General features: G+C 39.1%; 1 protein-coding gene across 4 annotated transcripts in view; it reads left to right on the plus strand.

Annotated features, from left to right (window-relative positions):
• DPP6 (dipeptidyl peptidase like 6) overlaps nt 1-23,189 on the plus strand; it is a 560,201-nt gene that overhangs the window by 405,202 nt on the left and 131,810 nt on the right. For all 4 annotated transcript variants that reach the window (XM_030488693.1, XM_030488709.1, XM_030488690.2 and 1 more), the window contains exons 4-5: nt 10,445-10,539; nt 13,173-13,247. In XM_030488693.1, coding sequence (XP_030344553.1) covers nt 10,445-10,539; nt 13,173-13,247 — 170 coding nt within the window. The remainder of the gene's footprint in view (nt 1-10,444; nt 10,540-13,172; nt 13,248-23,189) is intronic.

Consider the following 23,189-nt stretch of genomic DNA (forward strand, 5'->3'; position numbering starts at 1 on the left):
ACCTTTAACGTTTATTCTTTATTTCTTCTTTTTTTTTAATGCCTCACAAAGAAAGATATTTTTGTAAGTAGAATTATATACCAATGATTGTAATATGCCTTATTTTTTTCCTAATGGGCACAGAATGGCTAATATGGCTGAATTATCAAGCCAGAATAGTATGAGTATGAAAAACATGAAAGGGTTTTTTAGAATTGCATATTTCATGTTTGCTTTCATTCTCTAGGGCAGGAAACTGAGAATATATAATCAATTTTCTGTTGCAATCAACATTTTTTAGGGGAAACAATATTGGACTATATTCAGGGGAGAACAATACTGAAAATAACGTGGGTTTATCCACTTCAAGGGACATTATCGCCTTGATTGCTACAGTGAGTTTCGTTTGCTCTGTCCAAAACAGATGATAGATTCTAATGGGAATAGACATGGTTCAGAGGAGAATAAAGACCATGACAGAGGCATGGAAATGCATAATAAAAAGGATTGCCCTGAGTAACAAAGAAATTATGTAAGGATAGAAAATAAATAAAAATATGAAGTCATGTTCTTTTCATTGAATAAGTGCATTCCTTGATTTTAATGCCACCTGCTGAAAGTTTTTAACCCATAGAGAACCCGTTAAGAAGATATTTTTGCACAAAAGGTTGACCAGGATTCAGGAAAAGACCAGACATTCTTTTGGCATAACCAATTTTTATCCATTGCACTTAAACCAGGTGTTCGTATTGGCTCATTTGCTTCAGCACCTGCATCAGCATGTTTGCCCTTTTACCAGCAAACCACAACAGATTCAAGACAACATCATACAAGGCAGTAAATGATGCACGATGTTGGTTCGTTGGTAGAGAGAGGAATAGGGACAAGAACAAGTGATATAAGAAATTCAGGAATAATTTATTGGGTTTGGTATGGGGCTCCCTGCAGAAGCTGGCTCAGTCACTGTGGGCAAATTGATTTGAGATGTTAAGGGAAAGCTATTTACTTAGCTGACACTAAGTTTTTCATTCCATCATCACTTAGTTTAAAATCAATGGGATTGTATGTATAGTTGCAAACTGTTCTACCAATAGCAGTTTCCCTGTGGTTGAGTGCGGGAAGCCTCTGTTCTCCTCTAGGTGCCATTCCTTGCTTGGTCCACTGCTCAGCATTGTGTCCAATTATTTATTGATGGTTCCTTGCAAGTGTTGAAAGTGTTTCCATCAGCTGTGTAATATGGTGCCCTCTTGTGTCCAGACCAAACCCAGTAAACATGGACTGGTAACCAAAATGTGCAGAATGCTGGATTTTATGTCTTATCTGCCTTGATTTTCGCAAACGTGAAGTCAGGGTGATGGCCATGGCTCTGCCAAACTTCTTTTACAGCTAGACTTCAACACAGCCATACGTCACCATACAGATCTACCCTATCTGAAATTATAGGGTAGCATAAAAGGGCTCATGCAATAAATCACAGAAAGATAATTGAAATTTTATCCAGGGCTGCATACACAACAAATTTTCTTGTTAATATACAAAGACCTCATTCATTCTGTATTGACATTTCACTGCTCCACCCCCAATAATAATATTGAAAATGAAAATAAGCCCTTTTATATGTTCATTCTCTCTGTCATGGCCACTAACAAGTGTAATTTGGTTGGGGGCAAAGAGAAGTAGGCAAGGAAATGCACAGAGGAATCAAGAAAGCAAGCTGTGGGGTCACATTTTAATGAAAATTTATTCATGGATTCCTTTTTTTCTCACTGTCAAATGGATTATTACATTTGCGTGTAACACCTGGGGTTATGCACTCCCCTGCATGAAGCCAATCTAAATGAGGCAGAGCCATGCTGCACTGGGCCATGGACAAGCAGGGAGTGCTTGGAGCAAGCATACCTGCACGGAGCAGGCAAGGTGGGGGCAATCAAGCAGGAATGGTAGCTTAGGCTCTCACATGGGCTTGCAAAAACTATGGCAAAAACCCTGGGGGTTTTATACTCCCAGTAAATTCTATGCCACTGTGTGTTTGGGGCTGCGCCACCCACTCCAGCCACATTGAAGAGCTGTGATAAGCTGATATACGCTATCTGCTGTCCACACTTCGTTTTTACGCATGGTGAGACTAGGAAAAATATGTGGGGTGTGGATAAAGGCATCAAGGAGTTGTTTCCTGGGAAATTAGTTGTTTATGGTTAAATTGCTTTTGGCAGTTGTGCTGCTGAATGTAGGAAGTTTGTGGCAGGGAATCCAAGGGATGAGTGTAATCTGGTCTGGACTCGGGTAACCTAGGGGTCATCTGCACTTTTCCTGCTATAACGTCTAGGGTTTGAAGAGCACATGGCCTGAGCACAACTGAACAGGGAAAAAAGGTGGCAGAGAATTTTTGAGAAAGATTTTTCAGCTCTGGAACACACCAAAGTCAGTTCAGTGTGCTGAAAGTCCCCGTGCTTCTGTCAGTCATTACAGGGAGATAAACTGAGGGCAGCAAGCAATAAGATGTATATTTTTACTGCTGTTGATAGGATTTTGCAGCAGTTGTGTAATTGGGATGATTTGCCCTGGATAGAGTCAAAATGGATTTACTCCAGAGGATTTATCATTCTTTTTTTTTCCTAATTGTAGTGTCCCTCTTCCCCCCACCCCCTTGGCCTCCATGTGTTATAAAAGCAGATAGAAGCAGGGAAGAGGAGCTATTTGAAGTTGAAATGAGTTCTTTGTTTCTCACATGGTCCTCAGCTTTTCATGCCTATGCCACTAAGCCATGATCTGAGCCTATAGAGTTCCCAGATTAGGGGTCTTTGAAGTGGAGTTCAGTCTTGCAAATGAGAAGCAGCAGCAGAATTGTACTTGGTTTCAAATTTGGGACTGAAATTTCAAAGGTGTGCTCTGCCTGGATTTCAGGCTTGGTGCTGAGGTCTTCTCTCAATGTGATTGAATAAGGGTTGGGTTTTTTTTTGAGTTTGGATCTTGAAAGATTTGGGATTAACCAAAAAAGAGAAACAGACTGGCATTAATGGTTTTTATAGTTTAAGTTTTCCCAGAGCTCAGCCTCCTTTGAGAATCTGACAAGTTAATTTACAAGCCTGCTAGAGATGCACATTGATATGGGAATTTTCCTGAGCTATTACTGTTACTACTGTAAAAGCGGTATATTGGTGCACCAAGTGCAACTGCATTGAGATGATGAGCAATTAAAACCACTTCTTGCATAATAAAGCACATTCTATCTTGTTGCACTTACTTAATATACTGATGCAATGTGTTATACAGCATTTAGCTAAATTACAGTAAATCACCTATCTAAAGCAGTTTTCCTTTCAGTCTCTCATGTGAAAAAAAAAAAAAAAAGAAGCTGGAAACAGTAAAAGGATAATGACCCATAATGCCAGAAAGATAAAAATGGGATTTCAGTTGTCTCCTGGAATTTAAGGCTGTAGTGATGTTGTTAAAGGCAAGCTGTACTCTGTCCCTGTTGCTCCCTTGCATAGCCATCACAAAGTATAACAGACTCTTACTTACTTCTGCACTGCAGAGTAGCAAGGCTGAAGAAAAATGAGTTGCTGGTGGAGGAAGGTGGATCGAAGACAAAAGGCAGGGTGGTAGCTGGCTGTGGAGAGTCACAAGTGCCAAGTTCCTCAGGGATCAGCTCTCACTGAGGGTGAGGTAAAGCTGTGAGTCTGTAAATGGCAGTTCACTACTTGTGATTCCTTGACTCCTTCTCTCTCTGTTACCCCAGAGCCAACTTACTGCAGCACCAGGGGAAAGGGTACGGGAAGCCTTCTCTGCATTTTCTCTCTGGGAAGCAGCTTAGTATCAAAACAAGCTTGGCTTCTACTTTGTGGAGGGAATTTCAGATTCAGTTGCTTATGGGTGCATGCTATAAATATCAAATAGGTGCACTGCAGTATCTCTCAAAAGAACAACAGATCATAGCATTAAATGCATCATTACAACAGTCTTCTTTTACACCTGAATGTGGGATTGCATCTGTCTGGACACCTGAATAGGCTTCCATCGGGTACTGATTGTGCTTTTATTTTGCATTATGTTCTATGTGGTTAAATTTTACAACAGTGAGCAAGCATGCATGGTCCTAGTGTTTGTTGAACACCGATTCCCCATGCTTTTCTGGGGAATAAACCACATCTGCAGGTCCTGTGCCACTCGCCTACTTGACTTCTGTTAAGCAGATATTTTCCTGAGTGGGTCAATAATCCTGCAGGCCTACTAAATACATGAAAGCAAAGTAAAATAAGTATTTCACTAAGTCTGTCTATATTCGTCCTTCTCCCTGCTCATATCAGGCTTCACCTTCTTCCTCTTGTTTGGTGCTTCTTCTTGATGTTTGCTGGGTTTTTTTCTGGCAGTTTTTATTTCCTCTGTGAATTTACCTTGTTGTGTCATTTTCCTGTCTGCTTCCATTATTTCCCAAAACCTCAGGCTCTTTCTCCCAGAACCAGGCTCTGAACATAACAGGCCCATGCTTCTGCTGCATCTGGCAGGATTAAGAGGTTTTTTAAGGTCTTGGCCCCATACACAGTAGCCTGTTAACCCCAGCTTGTCCTATTCCCTCCCCTGTGTCTCTTAGAAAGCATTATTATTTTACAGGAAATCCTGTCACCCTGGTCTATTTTCCATGCAGGATGCTCCTGTGAGCTGTGGGAATGACTGTACTGATCCATTGCTGTGTCTGGCATTGATGGCCTCTCTCTCCTCAGCTCTGCTGCAAGTGGGCTGGCTTGCGGGTGCAAATGCTGATAGTCACATCAGTGAGCACTCCCTGCTGTCCAGCCCACAGCCTGCAAGGGTACCTGGTTTGGTCAAGATGCTGTTCCCATAGAGACAGACTGTATTTCAGTGTAAACTGGCAGCATCCCCCTGTCCTGCAAATGTGGGTAATCACTACAAGCCAGTATTTTCACCCCATGTGCCGAAGGTCTGCTGTGGCTAGTCTAAGTTTGCTTTCTCCAGCCGGACCCTTCTCTTTGGCCCTGGTGTGTGTGTGCTGAGGGTGAGGGCAGTGGCATGCCCACGCCCACCCTACTCCTTTCCCCACCTCTGGTCTCCATGTGCTGTGCTGAGGCTCACCTGGCCCTTCAAAAAACTTGTTAGGATACCAAACAAGCAGATTTTATTTTTTTTTTTTAATTCTAATTCCACTGCCTTGTCCTCATGTATTTTTCCAAATGAATACAACTGTAGTACATGCTGTTGCCAGTCTGAAAATACCAATTCTGTCTGAAAAAACATCTGTCCTACTGTTGCAGCCTTCCTGCCTGTTATCTTGTTAGATGGTAAGTACTAACCAGTTGTGTCTGATCGATACCTGCCTGGGAGGACTCCAAGAAACCGTTGGCTGGTTCAGGCATTGCCATCACGTCAGCAAAGGGGGGGGTCAGCCTAGCTGGCTGCTGAGTGATGCCCTGCACTGCTGTGGGTAGTGCTGCAGGGCTGATGGAAGGCTTGTACTTCAGATAGAAAGTAAAATTCTAAAGACCTGACTGCTTAGAGTTGTTATAAAGCTCACAACAGGTTTTCGGTTTTCGGAAGAGAGAGGGTGATAACATCAGGCTCTTGACTTGTTTTCGGCTGCGATAATTGGCTTCGTAGGGTTGAATAGGATGTGGTGTTTTCACTTCTTGCAAAGCTCAGAGGACTCCTTCAGGGTTTCTGACACCACTGTACAGCCCATTAGATGCAAACTACCTGCCAGCTGCTGTGGGGCATGCCAGAAGTCAGGTCTAGCAAGGACCTTCCTACAGCAGCAGGGATGAGAAAGAGTGCCAGTTCTCCCTTGGTGGCCCTGTGACGTTCACTGTGCCAGCACAGAGCTCCAACCCAGCTAGCTCATGAGGCCCTGTGCAACGTGACCTTGGGCCCCAGGGAGCAATGCAGGCTCGCTCCCGCAGGACATGCTGCCGTCTGCTCTCTTGACAGCACAATTTGTTTGCCAGACTTGATGATCCTGCTGGTATCTGGAGACTCATTTATCTGAAATGGTTCAGAACAACTTCAGGACTTAAATTTCCTTTATTCACCAATCTTCCTTAATTTTAGGGATTGAGAACGGTAATTCCCTTGATGCTGACTTCCATCAGACTGAGACTCATTCAATTATCTTTCATGTCTGTTCATCTGAAACTACAGGACTTGAGAAGTTACCTTTTCCTCTAAGTCTGTGGCTCTAAATGACTGGAGCTGTCCTAATAGTCATGATACTACCTTCTGCCTTTCACTAACTCTTAACTGCTGACTTGCTGCATCAGAATTTCATAACTTTTTTTTAATGCTTTCCATATGTCACTTGCTAAACTGATAACAAATTACAGTTTCATTTAAAATATTTTTGAGAGCATTATTCTGTTAAGAAAAAATCCCGTCATTTTGTCTGGTTTCACCCTAAACAAGAGGCCAGTGGGCAGAGCTGCCAGGCTAAGCAAACTCATGTGTGTGCTCTTCCTGGTGAGGAAAGGACAGGAGCTACTGCAGGGGACCTGAGCTCCCTGTCACTAGATCTTTTTTCTCTGCGTGTGTATTCCTGACTGAATTTGAGAGGGATGTGTGCAAAGAAGCTGGGAAACTCTGACACTGCAGATATATCATTGGTCTTGGCTTTTCTCATTTCACCTGTTCTGCTTAACAGGTTTTTAAAAATTTCTGCCAAAGTTCCCCCATTCCTCTATGCTGACTCTGTACCATTATTTCTAATAATCACTACTTTTTGGAATCAGTCACTTTCGTAAGCATGACTACATACCTGTGTCTACACTCACAGATACATAATATATTCTACTAACCAGACAATTTCCTAGAAGTTGAAAGAGTGGCAAGAAGTTGGTCAAGTGAACTCTGCTGTTAAAGAACTGGAATCCATAGCTTTATGCCTGAAAGTTACAATTTTCGTCATCATTGACACTGAAAACCAGCCCCAAATAAAGGCACATATAAAAAATGAGATGCAGTGATGACCTTTATCAGCTATGGAGACAACTATAAATCAGGCTGCAAATTCTCATCAACTCGCTGAACAGAATTCGTTACAGACAGAGGTTACTGCATTGCTTTTTGTCTTTGATTGAGGTTTGTCCCATTTAAATAAATACTCTTGCACTGGAACAAATCACATGTTTCGAACAGAAATCCAGGAATATTATTCATTGATTCTTTTGAGGACTAAGATAATATGACTTACAGACCAGCTCAACCTCATAGTGTTTTGCTTGGAATATAATGCAGATCAATTTGTTCTTCTCTTAAGCAGACCAATTTTCTGTTCATTAATTCATATGCTGTGTTGATGACTTGTATTGAATATAATAGGAAGATTTACAGCCCTAACAAATCAGCGCTGCTTCATTTATTCTTCCTTATTTGTACCAGAAGTACATGCAGCAGATTTGCACCCAATTTTAAACTTGTTACACTTTACCAAATAATGGAAAGTCTTTCATCTCCTACCTCGAAGTGTGGAGCAACTTTTATGTAATCATCTTGGAGTTTCACAGTTTATTAAAATGTTAGGTTTTTTGGCGCATAGGGAGCAATAAAATTTTAGTAACGATGTCATTATGGGCAGTAATGTAACTTCCATCAGTTCATGCAATGCTCAAGAAACAGCTACCAAATATTAACAGCCCCACAGACTCATAAGATTAATAAGCTACTTACCTGTGTGCCGAACTTTTCATTGCTAGTTTTTTCTGCAATTAGGAAATACCTAAGAGGCTTACAATTATCCAGATGCTTCGCTGGCCATATTTAAAACATGATTTTTTTGCCTGAACTTAGTATGTAATTAGAAAACATTCTGTGTTGTCGACATAGGGTGACAATTAAAGCATTAATCTTTTTCAAAATGTCTCATAATTGCATAATATTCTTTGACTCAGTTTAGTTCTTCCAGTTATATCTGGAATACCTGAAAATTAAAATTTGGACTATGTACTTTGCTCATATAACTTCATCCTTAGTGGCATAAGGATGATGCTTCATTCTTAATGATGCTCCATCTTTAATGTCATAAGGATATAAAGGCAAGGTGTGTAGGAAGCATTAATACCTTTTATTGTATCACTTCCTAAATTGTTAGCGTAGAGGCATTTTTAAGGATCTGGAAGCTGGAAGTTAAAAGTTGTAAATAAGTTGCTGCTGGATCAGACCCCAGAGATCATCTCTTCTGGCGTCTGGCTTAGGACAAGAGCAAATGCTTAGGGAAGAATTTAAAAAGCGGGTGAATTTCTCAAGGTGATACTTCAGGATATGCTTCTAGTCCCTCAGAATCACAGGTTCAAGGGCTTTCTGAAAAGTGTCTCATCTCAGGACCCATAATCTTTGATGGATTTTTCTTCCAGTTTTCTAATTCTTGTTTGGACCCACATGCAGTCCTGGCACTCTCTTTACTCTGAGACTGTGACTTCCACAGCTTGTTTACTTTATGCATGAAGAAATAATCCCTTTTATTTGTGTTGGATCTGTCACTGGCTGGTGTCATTTAATGCCTCCAGTATTTGTTTTGGAAAAGGCAAGGAACAAGCATTCATTATTTATCTTCTTTATGCTGCTTATGACTGTTTTGACTTCTCTAGTTCTGTTCAATCAGTTCTTTCCCAGATTTAAGAATCCTAGTTTGTTCAGTTATAAATTGTATTCATACATAAATTGTATGAAGCAATACTAAGGTCCAGAATATCATCAGGCATGAAAGTGCAATGCCCTTGGACAACACTCCAGAACTAATGACAAAATTTTAATACTATCAAATCCAAACAGGAACTTTCTTCATTATTCTGGTCTTGAATGCAATCTCTGGTCTCGGATCCTGCATGTTTTTACTGATGACCCAAAGTATTAATAAAATTTATTCCATAATTAAAATAAAGAGATTCTTTGAGGAATTTGCCCATGACTCTGAAGGTCTGCTGCTGTGATTTGGACACTGGGTATCTGAAGTCTCTAAAATCTTGTTGTTTGGAGAGGATCATCTGTGTTACAGCAACCGTTTGGCCTCATAGAATCTGATTCATCCCAATTTCAGTGAAGATTTTTTCTTCCTAAACTTACATGTAAAACTGTGATATGTAAGAGATGATTGTTTTTATTGATAGCAGTAAATAGAGTGTTGAAGCTTTTCATCTGCACTTTCAGAGCACTTTTCAAAGGTGATTAATGACTGTGAAGAGAATTGTCATCACCAGCTTAGAAATATGACTGAAACATGGGTAAGGAAGGACTATGCTAGGTCTGTACATCAAAATTTTGAAAGACTGGGACTCTGGACCCAGTCTTATCTTCAGGAGGTTACTCCGAGCTGGGCAGTGCACACATTTGTGGTTACAGTAAGTTGGATCTGTGCTCGTATGAATCCTGTAGGATTTAAACTCATCTTTGACTCATCCCAACACAACCCGTGGGTAATGTTTAACTGTTCACGTGTCCATGGGATGTGCTTATGGGATGCACCATGATAGCACCCTGGGGTAAACATAGTGAGCGTAGGCAATGAGGAGTTGTTTCCTTAACTAAAACTGGAGGCAGAAGTTTGGTGGGATCCATCAGTTCTCAATCTTAGTTTAGCCAGGTTGCAAAAAAAACAGTAACCCTACTCTTGTAGCATGCCTGGGACTTACGTTTTATGTTTTATCTGTGGGGCAGCGCATGTAAGCACTGATCAGACTTGAACTTCCGTTTATGACATCTGACAAGATGACAACCCTTTATTGTTGTAATGTTTTCTCATCCTGAACCTTTGACCTGCTATCCAACCCTCATTTGGAGTTTCTTTCATATGTCTAAGCCAGCCTTTCTGTCAAGTGGGCTTTGAACTTTGAGAGCTGGAGACAGTCTCCTGCCTGTGCAGCAGGCACTGGAAGGAATTCTTGTCCTTGTCCAGATGTCCTGAGTGCTGTAGTAGTCCCAAAGTACAATAGGGACAAGCTGATTTGTCTTGTTCCATGTGGAAATGGCAATTTCTTTCATGCATCTCCTTCTGGTATAAGTTTGCAGGGCAAATGGAGGAGTTGGAAGATCTGCACAATATAAGATTCCAGAATCTGCTTTGTTAGAGGGTGGTTTGCCTTTACCTTTCAGAAACTTTCTAGGCATCTGGCTTATTAGTCTCCTACAGAAACTGAGGATCTTGGAAACCTTTAAGCATTGGGAATGTTTTTCAACCTTCTTCTACAATAAAAATATAGCAAGTTGTGTATGTACTTTCAGAAGAAGTCACCCTCTTGCATTCAGCTCTGGGAAAGTGTGGCAGAATAAACATTTGACAAACACTAACCATGTTATTTAATGACTAACTTGGAAGCCGCTTTAACATCATAGCAATGGCTGTGTTAAAAAAAATGTGTTCTTCAGAGGGAAGTTCCCAGCAGTACTTTTGGTTCAAGTCCATAATTGGGTTCTACACAGACAGACAACTCCAAATTTCCTTAATGTTCTTTTCTTTTCTTCCTTGCAGATAATGAATTCATTTATAGAAACCAGAATGGCACAGTGATTCTGAGGAATGTTGAAACTAACAATTCAACAATATTAATAGAAAACAAAAAAATTGTAAGTATTTTCTGTAATGAGTAGCAGAATTTCACAGTTCTTTTGCAATTGGATCAGTAAAGCAGAAAATAACTTTGAGTTCAACTTCGTGTATTGTCAGGAAGAAGCAATACACTGGTAATGCTATGGGCTACGCAATGACTGATAATGTGAAATTGAACTCCAGCTTTTGTTATTATTCTGCAAACTTAGTTTCTTTCATACTACAGGAAAGTATCATATAGATATTTGAAGCTAGTCTTGCATACAATATAAAATTGAAAGATGCATAATTCTCATCTTTGAATGCTTAATAGAAATGACAGTTGGTATCATTTACTGTGTGTTGGTAGCATTCTCCTCATTTCTTCATGCAAATGCTTATTTTTTAATTTGTGGATTTGCTGATTTTTCTTGCCTAATAGTTGAAACATAATTTCAGTGTTGTTAATGAATAGACTTGATGAATGGAAGTGGAGTTGCATGTGACAGCAACCCTAAGAAATTACTGGGAAAAGAAGTTAGTAGGTGGCTATTAAAATGAATGAAAAGAAAATAAATTCACAGCTGATACAGAGCATTATTTATAATGATGAAAGTGGTCTTTAGCATTGTTTTTTGTAGTAGATGAAGCCAGCATTGTGGCAGAAGTTAGTACATCAAATGTCAGTGTTTTTAATATTTCCTGCAAGAAGTTATCTTCCAAAGTAATTTATATGTGCTTTGACAATGAGATATGAATCACATCATCCTGTTAAAAAATGTCACTTATGCAGTACCTCTCTAAAGTTTTTATTAACTTGAGATGGTTTTGTTGTACCGTATCATTGTAAAATTACAAAGGCAGAGGATGGCTAACAGAGGCTTATCTTAATAACCCAAGATTTGCAGAAATCGTCTTTAAAAACTCAAAAGCTAAAAGTTGATCCACAAGACCATAATACTGCATTCCAAGTTGATTTTATATGAGTCATACAAATTTCAAGAACAGTATTAATTCTTTTTAATGAAACAAAGAATTTATCACTGAATTATTACTGCAGGACCCAACCTTAAACTTCACATACTGCCATTTAACCTTCAACCTTTGCTACACCACATAAGCAATCCTCTTTTACTAGAGTGTAACTGCTTTCTTTCTGCTAAGGGTAGAGGAATGGGCTGGCTTCTTTTAATGTCCAGGTCTGTTGAAGTCAAACTGCTTCCATTTGTCTTCTGTTTATTTCGTTGGTTTTTAATTTTTGTAAGAAAAGCACAGTGTTACAAGATAATTCTACCTTATCATGGCATGGCCACTCTACTGCCGTGGCCACTTCTACCCTTGCTTCTCTGCCTTCTCAGTAAATAAACCTACAAAGCATCACCTCCATATTTATCCACAAAGTCCTGATACAAGAGCTGCTGTTACACCTCATCCAAGCACATTGTCTTTGCCCTCTTCCTTCCCAGCACTGGGTGAGAAAAACTTTTGCTGCCTTGGTATGTTTTCCTTTCTGTGTGTTATAACAATAAACAAAATCTGTCTTCGTGATGACACTGCTGGCTCTCAGGCTCCCCTGGTACTCCTCCTCCTGATCCGTGCTGGCCCATCAGCCCATTAGGTTGCCCAGAAAGATAGATGCCCCATCCCTCGAAACATTCAAGGTCAGGCTGGATGGGACTCTGAGCATCCTGATCTGATTGAAGATGAACTTGCTCATTGCAGAGAGGTTGGACTAGATGACCTTTAAAGGTTCCTTCCAACCCAAAGCATTCTATAACTCTATAATCAGTCCTCTCTGCCTCTGGCTGTCTCTTGGGTTCCTCATGCACTGCCTCCACCTCCTCTGGCCTTGGGGAGCTCTCTCCTAGTACCATGCTGCAGCCCAAATTCCCCTTTCCATTTTGCTCCATGGGAATCTCCCAAGATTTGCATCTAATCTGTTAGGTAAGAAGGTGAGATTTAAAGAGCAGTGGATGAGGAGCATGTTGGTGGTACCTCTCTCTGACCTTGATGTGGTGTGTGCCAGTAATGTATTATATTGAAACACGCTGAAAAGGAGAAATGTCTGCACTATACAAACAATAAATGGAGCAGAGAAAAGGTAAATCCTGACAAGTCTGAGATATTTTGGCATCTCTTCTTGTTAGTAACCCTTGCAGCTCAGCTTTTTGCAGAGCCCAGATCAGAATGCACCTGGAAAGCTGTATCACCACAGCATCCTAAAGAATTTTTTTTACTGGGGAAATGGAATAATTTTCCTCAGTGTTGTCTTAACTAGGAGAGGTAGCGGTGTCTCTTTATACTGATTTGCTCCAGCAGGTGTTTACTGTTATCTCATTCACTTTGGCCAGTGACTGCAGGTAATGAGAGGGAATTCATACTACCTGCTGCCCATGGCTATCCCAGCCACTGTGCAGTAAGTTTATAAGGAAAATTCTGATTTTTTTTTTTGTGATAGCTGCTTGCTCAGCATCACAATGCAGTTATTCTTTCTGTTACGGGAACGTATAAGTGCCCACATTACATTTCTGGGGTTGAAAAGAGATGTGACACATTATTTTTCCAGGCAGTATTATTCATGGTTAGAAAGATGTCATAACATTTAATTCTAGATGTCATTGGCTTGAAAACTGAAAAAAATATTTATTTCAATGTTTGATTTATTTTCTAGGTCTCTTTAAAGGCTATTCGATATGAAGTATCACCTGACCGGGAATATGCACTTTTTGCTTTTAATGTTGAACCAGTAAGTAAATAGATGTGGTTTCAAAATGCACATCCACTGGCAAGCTTTTCTTTTCTTTTTTTCCCTTCTGCTTTTATGCCAGTAAGATGATATTTAAAATTAATTGCTTCCTATGAAACAAAGAAAGAAAGCCCCTCACTTAGATATTCTGAGAGCATGTCATACTGCCATCTAGTAGAGAAGAATGGTATAAATTACACCGTAGAGGAAACACTGTCATTGCCAGGATTTTATAGTCTTTGGGACAGGGATTGTAAAGGCATGTCTTTGCTGCAAGGAATTCTCTTCCTCTTCAGTGATATTTTTTTCCATGGTGCCTTTTCACTCTGTAGTCAGTCACACTATAAATTTCTTCCCCAGAACAAAAAACAACTGTCAGTTGTCTCCCACAACTGAAATAATACATTAATTATGGTGTCACCATTCCCAGTGGTGCAGTTAGGGTTGAGCTATCACTTTCATTATAAATCCTTTTTGCCAGAGGTTTAGGTATAAATCATTTGTAACAAATCACCATTGAGTTACTACTAAGTTTTAGATTAGGGCAAATTTTTTATCAAAGTTCAAAAGAGAAAAATGTAATGACTCATTTTAAAATGATGACTAAAGAATCAAATACACAGGAAGCAGCTCTTTCACATGAAAAATTTTTATTTTCTTTTTAAATTCTGCTGGTGTAAGACCTGAAATGTTTGAGTGATAGCTATATTGTACTACTTGGATAAACTACAAGGCCTATATATATTGTTTCCATAATCTAAATTGCACCACTTCCTCAAAAAGAAAATAATTCATTCACTAGTAACAGTAATTCTTCTTGCATATAATAAATCAAGTTTTAGCTGCTAACAAAGGAAATTTGTTGGTCCTTTAGGCTGTAGAGGTTGTGGCTCTGTTGCTCATCTGATTCCTCTGCTGTCATATTTGGAGTTCTTCCTCACTCACAGTACTATAAAAGTCAGGAGCACCATGCCTGGTGTTAGAAAAAGTTCAAATAAAAAGTTTCAGAAACTTTAGGGATAATTCATAGTGACTTCTTAGGAAAACAGTGATGGTGCGACTTCACTTACCAGAAGCTTAGCAGAGCTCTGAACAGAGATGGATGTGGAAGCATTAGATTAAATCTAAATATGGGGAAGATGGCCTAATGGCCCTTGACCAAGCAAAGCCATTGCCTGAAAGCCCCCTGCCTTGTGTGTCAGAGGTGTTTTGTAAAATTCAGTTCTTTTAGTGGAGATCGGCCTGTGACTATGGACGCCCTGTGCCAACACTGCTCAGATGCATTGTGCAAGCTGGAAGAGCCCTGAAGGGAAATGGTTCCTCGGTTCCTCTAAGAATGAGAGAAAAATGTCCATAATGACAAAAAATACAATAAGAGAAAAAAAAAAAAAAAATCGTTCTTTAAAAGCAGCATTAAGAAATTCACTTTTTGTTCTCAACCTTTATCCACTGAAAGGACTGCACACTTGGAAGATCTGCAAGATGCAAAGTTACACAAGCTTTTGCAGCCCAGACTTTGTGCAGAGGACTGTTTGATGTAGGCAGTAAAGGAGGAGGAGGAGGATGGGGATGGAAAAGGATGGGCTAGGCTGAATGTGTTTCCTCTGCATCCTCCTCTCTGTATTTCAGTGTTTCCAGATCCCTGGGTTTGAGGTATGGGCAAAACACTGATTTGTGATGCTTAAAGTGCCTGGCTGGAGAAGAGAGCGCAGCACACAATCAGGTCCTCACACCCTGTCTTGTTCCAGAAAAGAAAACCTGGGGTGGCAAGCTGGAAACATGACCTTTGGGAAGATTTCAGGTTGTGAAATATATTCAGTGTAAGACAGCATTGCAAGTTGTTTAAGCATTCATACATGAGTTTCTGATAGCATGAGTTTCTGAAATAGTCTTCTGAAAACAAAACAAAAACCAGAACAAACCCCCTCCTTTTTCCTGTAAGATCCATGCTTATGAAGGACACAAAGACATTTTTTTAATAGGAAACATACTAATAGAGGGGTAGTAAAAATTCATTCTTGAATATTGCATCCTTAAGCCATGATGGGTGGCTCTGTGTATTAAAGTTGCAATAACTGTTAAATTACTAACTCAGCTTTCTTCTCACTTGATATGCAGGCTGTGGCTACAAATAATTGCATGTTTGTTAGCTTTCCACATTTTCTGCATTTCAAACTGTATTCTTGGACAAAATTCAAATTCCGCTGTTTTCTGCAACAGAAGAAATTGATTAGCAAAGCCTTGGGCAGTTGCCCTTGTTGCAAAGTCAAAAGGAAATTTCAGGTCATGTATTAGCAAAGGACATTTGTTTAAAGTTTAATTCTACAAATACTTTCAAAAAAGAGACTTCTTGAAATTACTGTGTACTTACAGGTGTCAGAAAGTGTTGCTTTATTTTTTGGCTTTTGAAAGTGTGATGTGCTGCCTTTTAATTGTTTCTGAGTATAGATGTTTTCCTCATTGTTTTTACAGAATACAGTTGTGCTGCATTTATATATGTGTACAATATCTTAATATATATAATATGAATTAGTAATTTATGTGAATTCTACTATGAATGGATTCAGCCCCTATTTTCAATACCAGCTAGGAATAAACATCAAAATAGAAAAGCATAGTGTGCCACTCCAGCGAAGTGAAATATTTTTTTAAAAAATGTCACAAAGTCTTTTCCTGCTGGTAATAATTCCATCCAAATTTTTATTTATTTGCACAGAAATGACTCTGCTCAGTGTTGGTCTGGGTAACGGCACTGACATCCACATTGGAATAACATGGCCCTGAACTGGCAGGCACCTCTTTTGCAAAGATATTGAGGCAACTGATGTGTGTTTTCCTGTTGTATCACTTCATCATCTTAGAGGATGATGAATTAAAGGATGCTCCTTAAAACATATTTCTACCAGCAAGCTTGACAGGTAGTTGTGAGACTGGCATGGGTCCATTGTGGCTAGTCGGGCTGTCAGGTTTCATTGTAAATTCTTTTTTGCAGTGCTTGTATTTACAGAAGTTTAATCTTTCAGGCAGCAATATTCTGGGTAAGCCTTGTGCTAATAGGGAGCTTTTCTAACCTCGAACACAGAAGATTTGTTCTTTTTCTGGAAAGGTCATAGGGAAGACGCCAGGCTTCTTTGTCTTTAAAATACTCTTGCAATTTTTCTGTTGTTTGTTTGGGTTTTGTTTCTTTACACTAAAGCGAGGTCCAACCTGAGGTTGAAACCACAAGGTGAAGTTTTCGAAAGCATTGGGAAATAAATAAAACCATAGAGAAACTGATTTCAAATCATCCTTCACAAAACAAGTGTGTGGGGCTCTGACTGCAGAGTTCAGTAACCCCAAAAAACATAGGCACATGGAGATTTAGCCACAGCATCTCACCAGACAGGGTGCAGAGGGTTAAGACTGTCTCTGCTGGTGTCAGGTCAAAGTCACTCATGCCCAGGGCATGGCTCCACTAGCATTGCTGGGCGAGCTCCACATTCCTGGCGAGACACAGAGATCTCTGTGGTGTTTGGGCTGGAATCCTGTTTGTGGGTCTCCATGGTTCCAGAAAGGAACTCCTAAATGGCCAAGTGACAAACCACCTCTTGAATTCAGTAGCGTTACTGTGACTAGGAGAATGATGGTGTAAGAGTAATGATGAGTAACCAAATCCTATGGGCGTAAGTAGCTTTCTGTCATAGTCCGAGTTAACCAGTGGAGTTTGTGTAATGGTGATAAAAGAAATAGAGGAATGTAAATGAAAAGAGAAGTTATTTTCTTAAGTCATGTGGCGAGACATTAAATAGAGAATATTTAATTGCCTTTATTATGAATAACTGTCGTAATGCAAGAGAGGAAATAAAGTGGCTAAGAATTTTCTTAAAGCTATTTGCTCTTCATTTCCAATTTACCACTCCATTACTGTGTTTGAGCTGGTTAAGAACAATTACACACAGGAAATTCTGGCTGATTAATACAGACCAAACTGCTAAGTCTTCTGAACAACAATTAGGGCTTAGAGACTTTTACAGCTGATACAACAGACGCTATTACCTGTTTTAGCAGCTAAAAGAATGCATTTTTATAATGCTGAAAGCTGCAAAGAATTAATCATCATTGTAATTAGAATAGGCAAAGTTTGGGTTGGTTTTTCACTTGGATTAGTTTGTGTGGTGAGTTCCATATTTCTTTTTTCCCTGCCTGTTGCCATAGATGTCACGGGAGTGCTGGGACCAAAGAGACCTTGGGGAGACATAGCCCAGACCCTGGACTTTGTATTTAGAACGTGAAAGAAGTAAAAAAGCATTATTTATAGAAAGCAGTATATTATTATTGTTGTTGTTACTATTTTTTATTAATTGTCCATGTCCAGTTATGTGGAATTAACAGGGTTTGTGCCTATGGCTCCAATTACAACCTCATCCTGCTTTAATTAGTTGTGTAAAAATTAAAATACTATAACGCTCGTTATTTTCCAAAACACTAATGGGTATAAATATTAATGAATCCTCATAACATCCTTTTGAGTTGAGAACTATTATTATGATAAATATGCCTCTGAAAGTTAGACACTGTCCTAACTATCATCAGTAATACTGCTAATCTTGTAGCTATGATATTTATTACTTTATTGAAATGGATTTGCCAGTGGTAGAAATGGGTTTGCATAAACTTGTTTTCTCACTGTGGCAATAAATATATTTCAAATTTACTTTTCTTTCATTCCCAGCCAATGTTGTTCAGGCACAATAAAAATGTATAGTGATTATACTCTGTAAAGTGAATACAGTTAGAACACTATATAATGCTAGCTGGTGTTTACTTTTTGGTGTTTGTTGCAAACCAGTAGAATTTCTGAGTGGAGCATTTGAAGCAAAAAGCTTATGTTTGTAGTTTTCATATCCTTTTTATCATATGAATGCAGTTTTGAATCTTTGTTGCTCATAAACCAGAAGGACTCCTCTATTGTACAGCTGCACAATATAAGGGCAGTTGACTATTATCGAAGGCTAGTGGCTAAAACTATTTTCCCAACGTTTTCAAGCCTAAAGCACTGTAACTTTGTTTACTTATGAGAATTAGTTACCTGTTATTAAGGTAAATAACCATAGTTTCACTTCCTACATAAAAAGAAGAAAAAAAGTCAGTCCTAATACTGTGGAGTTTATATTAGTTAAAAATGGTTTTCAGTTATTACATCTCTGTGTGTGTTTATCTTCAAGCAAGCTATCTTCTCTTTTGTCTATTCACCAGAGGACTTGTTCAGTGCTTCTGTAATGAGCAGAAGTCAAATTATTAATAAATTAATAGAACCACACAGACCAGTCACTCATCAAATCTAATGATTTGCTAAATTTGGGGTCTTTTTTATGAAAGCAACATCTTCAGTTGCTTTCCATACAATGAATATTACTAATACGGCTCAGCTGATTTTTAGTATTTCAGTGAAATACAACCGAATTACAACTTCTGAAAGTCGCAGCCTTTTTATGAGTGTGTCTGTGTGGGATTTTAGCGAGGTAATTTTTGAGCTCCAGGAATGAAAGTGGGGGCTGCCTTTTTTCTCCTTCTTCTTACATATTCTTGCGTCTTGTTTTCAGTCATGTTATTTCAACAGCCAGGATCGGTAGAGTAAATATCTTTGTTTAATAATGTACTTCTTATCCTATTTGTAGTGATAAGGAGAACAGAAGTGCTCCAGCTACATTTACATAACAAAAGCTAAGGTTTGTGTGTCCAGAAGTATTGTATTAACAAGAAAGTACTGAGAACATAGGGGAGGTTAATTTGTGGGTGATAGTTTACTTTGAATTTGAAACTGAAGCAGCAGCTATTATTTCACAAAATTTAGAGGCAACCATTTATTTTAAAAGGAGAGTGTTGTGGGGCTTTTTAATTATGAATCTGGTCTGCTTAAAATACTCTCTGTGAAAGGCTGCCTATCTTTTCTAATCTCAAAACCACCATGAATAAATTCCCTAATCCGCCGTTTTCAGTGCAGGCTGAACAGCGACAAGACAAAAGAGGATTTTCAAAGGCATCAGAGAAGGTTGATCCAAAACCATTTCTACACTTCCATTTGCTCTTTTGTCAGACCTGGAGGTGGGCAGCTCACCCAGCACACCAGCAGTTTGTGGTCACCTTGCATTAAATAATCCAAAGCTGCTAATAGATGCAGTCTGAACAACTGGGAAATTCTCCTACTGATGAATCACAGTTCAGGCAGAAGTAGCAATATCCCTGTCAGACATACCAGTATGCCAAGTTTTTCTGACACGCGTTGGTATCAGTGATTGGTTCAGCCTAATTAATATTTGATATCTGCAGTGGCACAGAGAGAGAGGGAAGTTTGCCACACAACTCTAGGGAATTTATGGGTTTTCAAAACTCTATTACAGTGTTGTGCAAACACTGTTTTCTCAGGTGTCCTCAGCTGTGCCTTTGACAGCAGAGTGCTTTCAATGCCAAAGTTTTCTGCTGCACATGCTCACAAAATTAAAAATTCTTGCTATGGGAGGGTGAATACCCATTTTAATTGAGTAAACATGTTATCAAGTGGTGGGAATATTCGTTCTCACTGCTCAGCAGTCATCATTCTGTCCAATTTCTGTCGCATTGTGTGTTTAGAATAGAAATTTCTGGACACAGGCATAGGACAGTGGAGCAATAGTTAGTGACAAGTTTAATCCTAGAGCTCCCTTTTGAAGGAGGAACTACAAAACTAATTTCATATTGGTAACTTTCAGGACCAGTTTTGGACTAGCACAGGGGAAGAAAAGAGGTCAAACCTATTCTTTATTTTATTTGTTTTGGAGGACCCTCACGGTCCATTTCAAATCTTTACAAAGCTCCAGCAGAAAATGTGTTCTTTTATGTAGCCTGAATGGTTCTTTGCTCTTAGCAGCTCTGCTTTGACACAGCTCAGTTTAATTATAGAAAAATTTCCAGCTTAAACAGGGAGTTAGAGTGGGCTTAGGCACTCAAATGCATGAACCGCAGCGATATTTTGGTAGTTAAACTCGTTGGGCCATGGGGCAACGAGTTCCTAGTTAAAATTCAGGGTCTTAGTAATTCTGCAACATGGTCATAGTAATTCTGCAAAAAAAAAAAAAGTGTTTCCAATCTTAATAAGGGGAAATAATAGGCACTGAATCTCAGCAGAGAGGAATGGGTGGGTGGAGCCCTCTTGTGTCTATTACCCATGGAAAATATGTTTCCACTCCTTAAATGCAAGGAAAGGGTGCTTGCCCCAGCATCACATCCTCAGCAGGTACCCTAGGAGTGGGATCATCTCAACGCTGAAGGAACTGCTGGAGATCCTCAATTTGTCATGGCCACTATGGTTACTTGTGGCCTGCAGTTCTTTCCTGGAGGAAACAAAATAAAACCACATTGGGATCCCAGTTCTTCAGGTCTGTTGCTCCCTGTTATTGGGGGATGTATTCAGCAGGAAGTTTGTGCTTCTGAAATGATGATCTAGGTATATTCGTAAAACACGATATGATGTGTTTGACTGAGCTGGGAAGTGAAGCTCTGCCCAGCTGATCTTTCTGCAGTCCTTCATCCCCACATTCCAGTTTTGCTAACGCATGTTCCCTCATGCGTTAGCAATGATTTCAGTAAAACTGCACCAAATCTCAATTTTTTACTGAGTCTCCATTCCAGGGAGTGTTGTTTAGTGTGATTATTGCAACAAAACAGCATGAGATGGAGAGCAGTAAAAACTGAGTATGCTGACTTCAGCTGGTGTGCCACCCCTGAGCTTTAACTGGTTTGTATTAAAAGCAAAGGATTAAACTCTTTCTGTTCTTCTAATAATGTAGATAAGTGGAGTTAGGACTAAACTTTAAGCCTACTGATTTGAACTGGGAGACTTCAACTCAAATTGCACAGACATGACTGAGTGCAAAGTAATATTTCAAGCTAAGCTGGACAGCCTTTCTCATGTAGCAGAGGTCAACAAACTGTATCCTACATTTATTCACAGGCACAGATATACATCAGTAAACTGAAAAGCAAATCCACAGTTCCAGGGAAGACCAGAGTAATATCAAAGTCAGAAATAATTAACCTGTCATGCAAGCGTACATAGGTGTATTACGTATCAGTATCAGCTATCAGCAGTCTTCCTCTGTAAATATTTTCTTTAGCAAATGAGATTTTCATCAAACAGAGAAGGGAAAATAAAAAGACTCAAGGCAAAACACTGTGATACAAAAATAACCAATTTTTCTTTGCATGGATAAGATTAGATTTTTCATTCTACTTCCTTTTCTGAGTGTATAGATGAGTTAACTTGAACAGACAGACTGGTAGAGATTAATGTTCTAACAAAATTCACAAAATATCTTAAAAATAACCTGCAATTTATTTTTGAATAAAACATAGGTAAGATAATTGTACAAGGTCTCCTCAGTAGTCAAAATCAGATAGAGAGTCAACAGTAAAATCATTGCAGTTTTCTTTTTTGCACTCATATGGGAATCCATCTTAGTGAAACACAGGGGAACTTTCTTTGCATTAAGAGGAATGAAATAAATGTAGCTATTGAAAAAAAAATTAATAAATAACTAGTGCCCTTGGAACATACAGAGGCTTCAGAATTACATTAAAGGTGAATTCCTGTCTTTAGCATAATTTTGCTTCTTAAATTTTTAGGGACAATAAAATCCCATTTTGGATTTTTATCCAAAATGTGGATTGTGATAAGTACAGATACTTATTTAAAAATGTTATGGAAAGAAATACAGTAAGATTAGAATGCCAAATGGGAGAACAACAGTTATTTAAAAGGCATTAGAAAGTAAGATCAGAAAGAATTTAGTTCTGTTGCCTATGAAGGAACATAGGAAGCAGTCCCAGCTTGCAGGAGTTTATAATCTAATTCTTCTGGTTTCCGGTATCATTTATTTATTTTTAATCCCTGAAATAGGAAAAAAACCCATATATATATTTAGTGCCCTGTTCTCGAAAATCAGATCTTACTATGTTACTATTCAGAGCACCCCAGTGAAATTCCTGCACTCAGAAATGCAAATCTTCTGTTGCAAATGTTCGCTTTAGCTGAGTTACATGCCTAAATCCAAGGAGTATGTGGCTCTGTTTGCCCTGAACAAATGCCTTTTATCTTCTTAACTGCCTGCAGAATTCTGTTTTTATCAGGGCTATGTTAAAACCAACAATTAGCATTCCTTCTTGGGCAGCTAATGACCCAGATTTTAAAATGGAATCTTCTATTCTCTTTCCTTCTATTCTTTGCCCATAAAAAGTTTTTTCTTGAAAAGGGAAATGGATCATGGGGCTTTAGGTCTTTAAAAGCATGAGTCGTACATGGAAGCACACCCGTACAGCGATGCTGTTGATTTTGCTGCTGTAAAGGGTTGTGCAGCAGTCAAGGAACCTGCTGTGTGCTTCTTCCTGTCCTGTTTGCTCTCTTCCCACTTTCTGAAGAGATGCCCATCATCGCCACAGCCCATTTCCCCCTTGGAAGATGTCCACAGCATCACAAAGATGACACACAAAATGTCCCGCTGCCTCGTATATGATTTCACTTTATTTTTCCTTATGTCAGAAAATAGAAATGCCACTTCCAGTGAGTTAGATCTACGTGTACATCGAGATACAGCTCAGAATCTTCTGATCTCATATGGAACTGGAAAATAAATCTTTCACTGAACAGAGAGAGCATTTTTGACTAAGATCCCTGGCATGTATCTGAATACTTTCATTCTCCTTTCACATCCACTTCAGTGCTCTTAAACTGCTGCTCTCTAATGCTTTTTGAAGGTCTCATCTCTCTTGTCTTGGATTCCTTTCTCTGAGTCTTCAGATCTTATGCCCTGATCTTATGACCATGGTAAAAGATTTCAATGACAGGGCTAACTTCTTTGTAGTATTCACCTTTTCAACTGCTATAGTAGAAAAAGCAATTTTTATATGCGAAGAGTAAATTTTAATAGA

Source organism: Strigops habroptila, chromosome 1, assembly GCF_004027225.2.
Source record: "Strigops habroptila isolate Jane chromosome 1, bStrHab1.2.pri, whole genome shotgun sequence".
NCBI lineage: Eukaryota > Metazoa > Chordata > Aves > Psittaciformes > Psittacidae > Strigops > Strigops habroptila.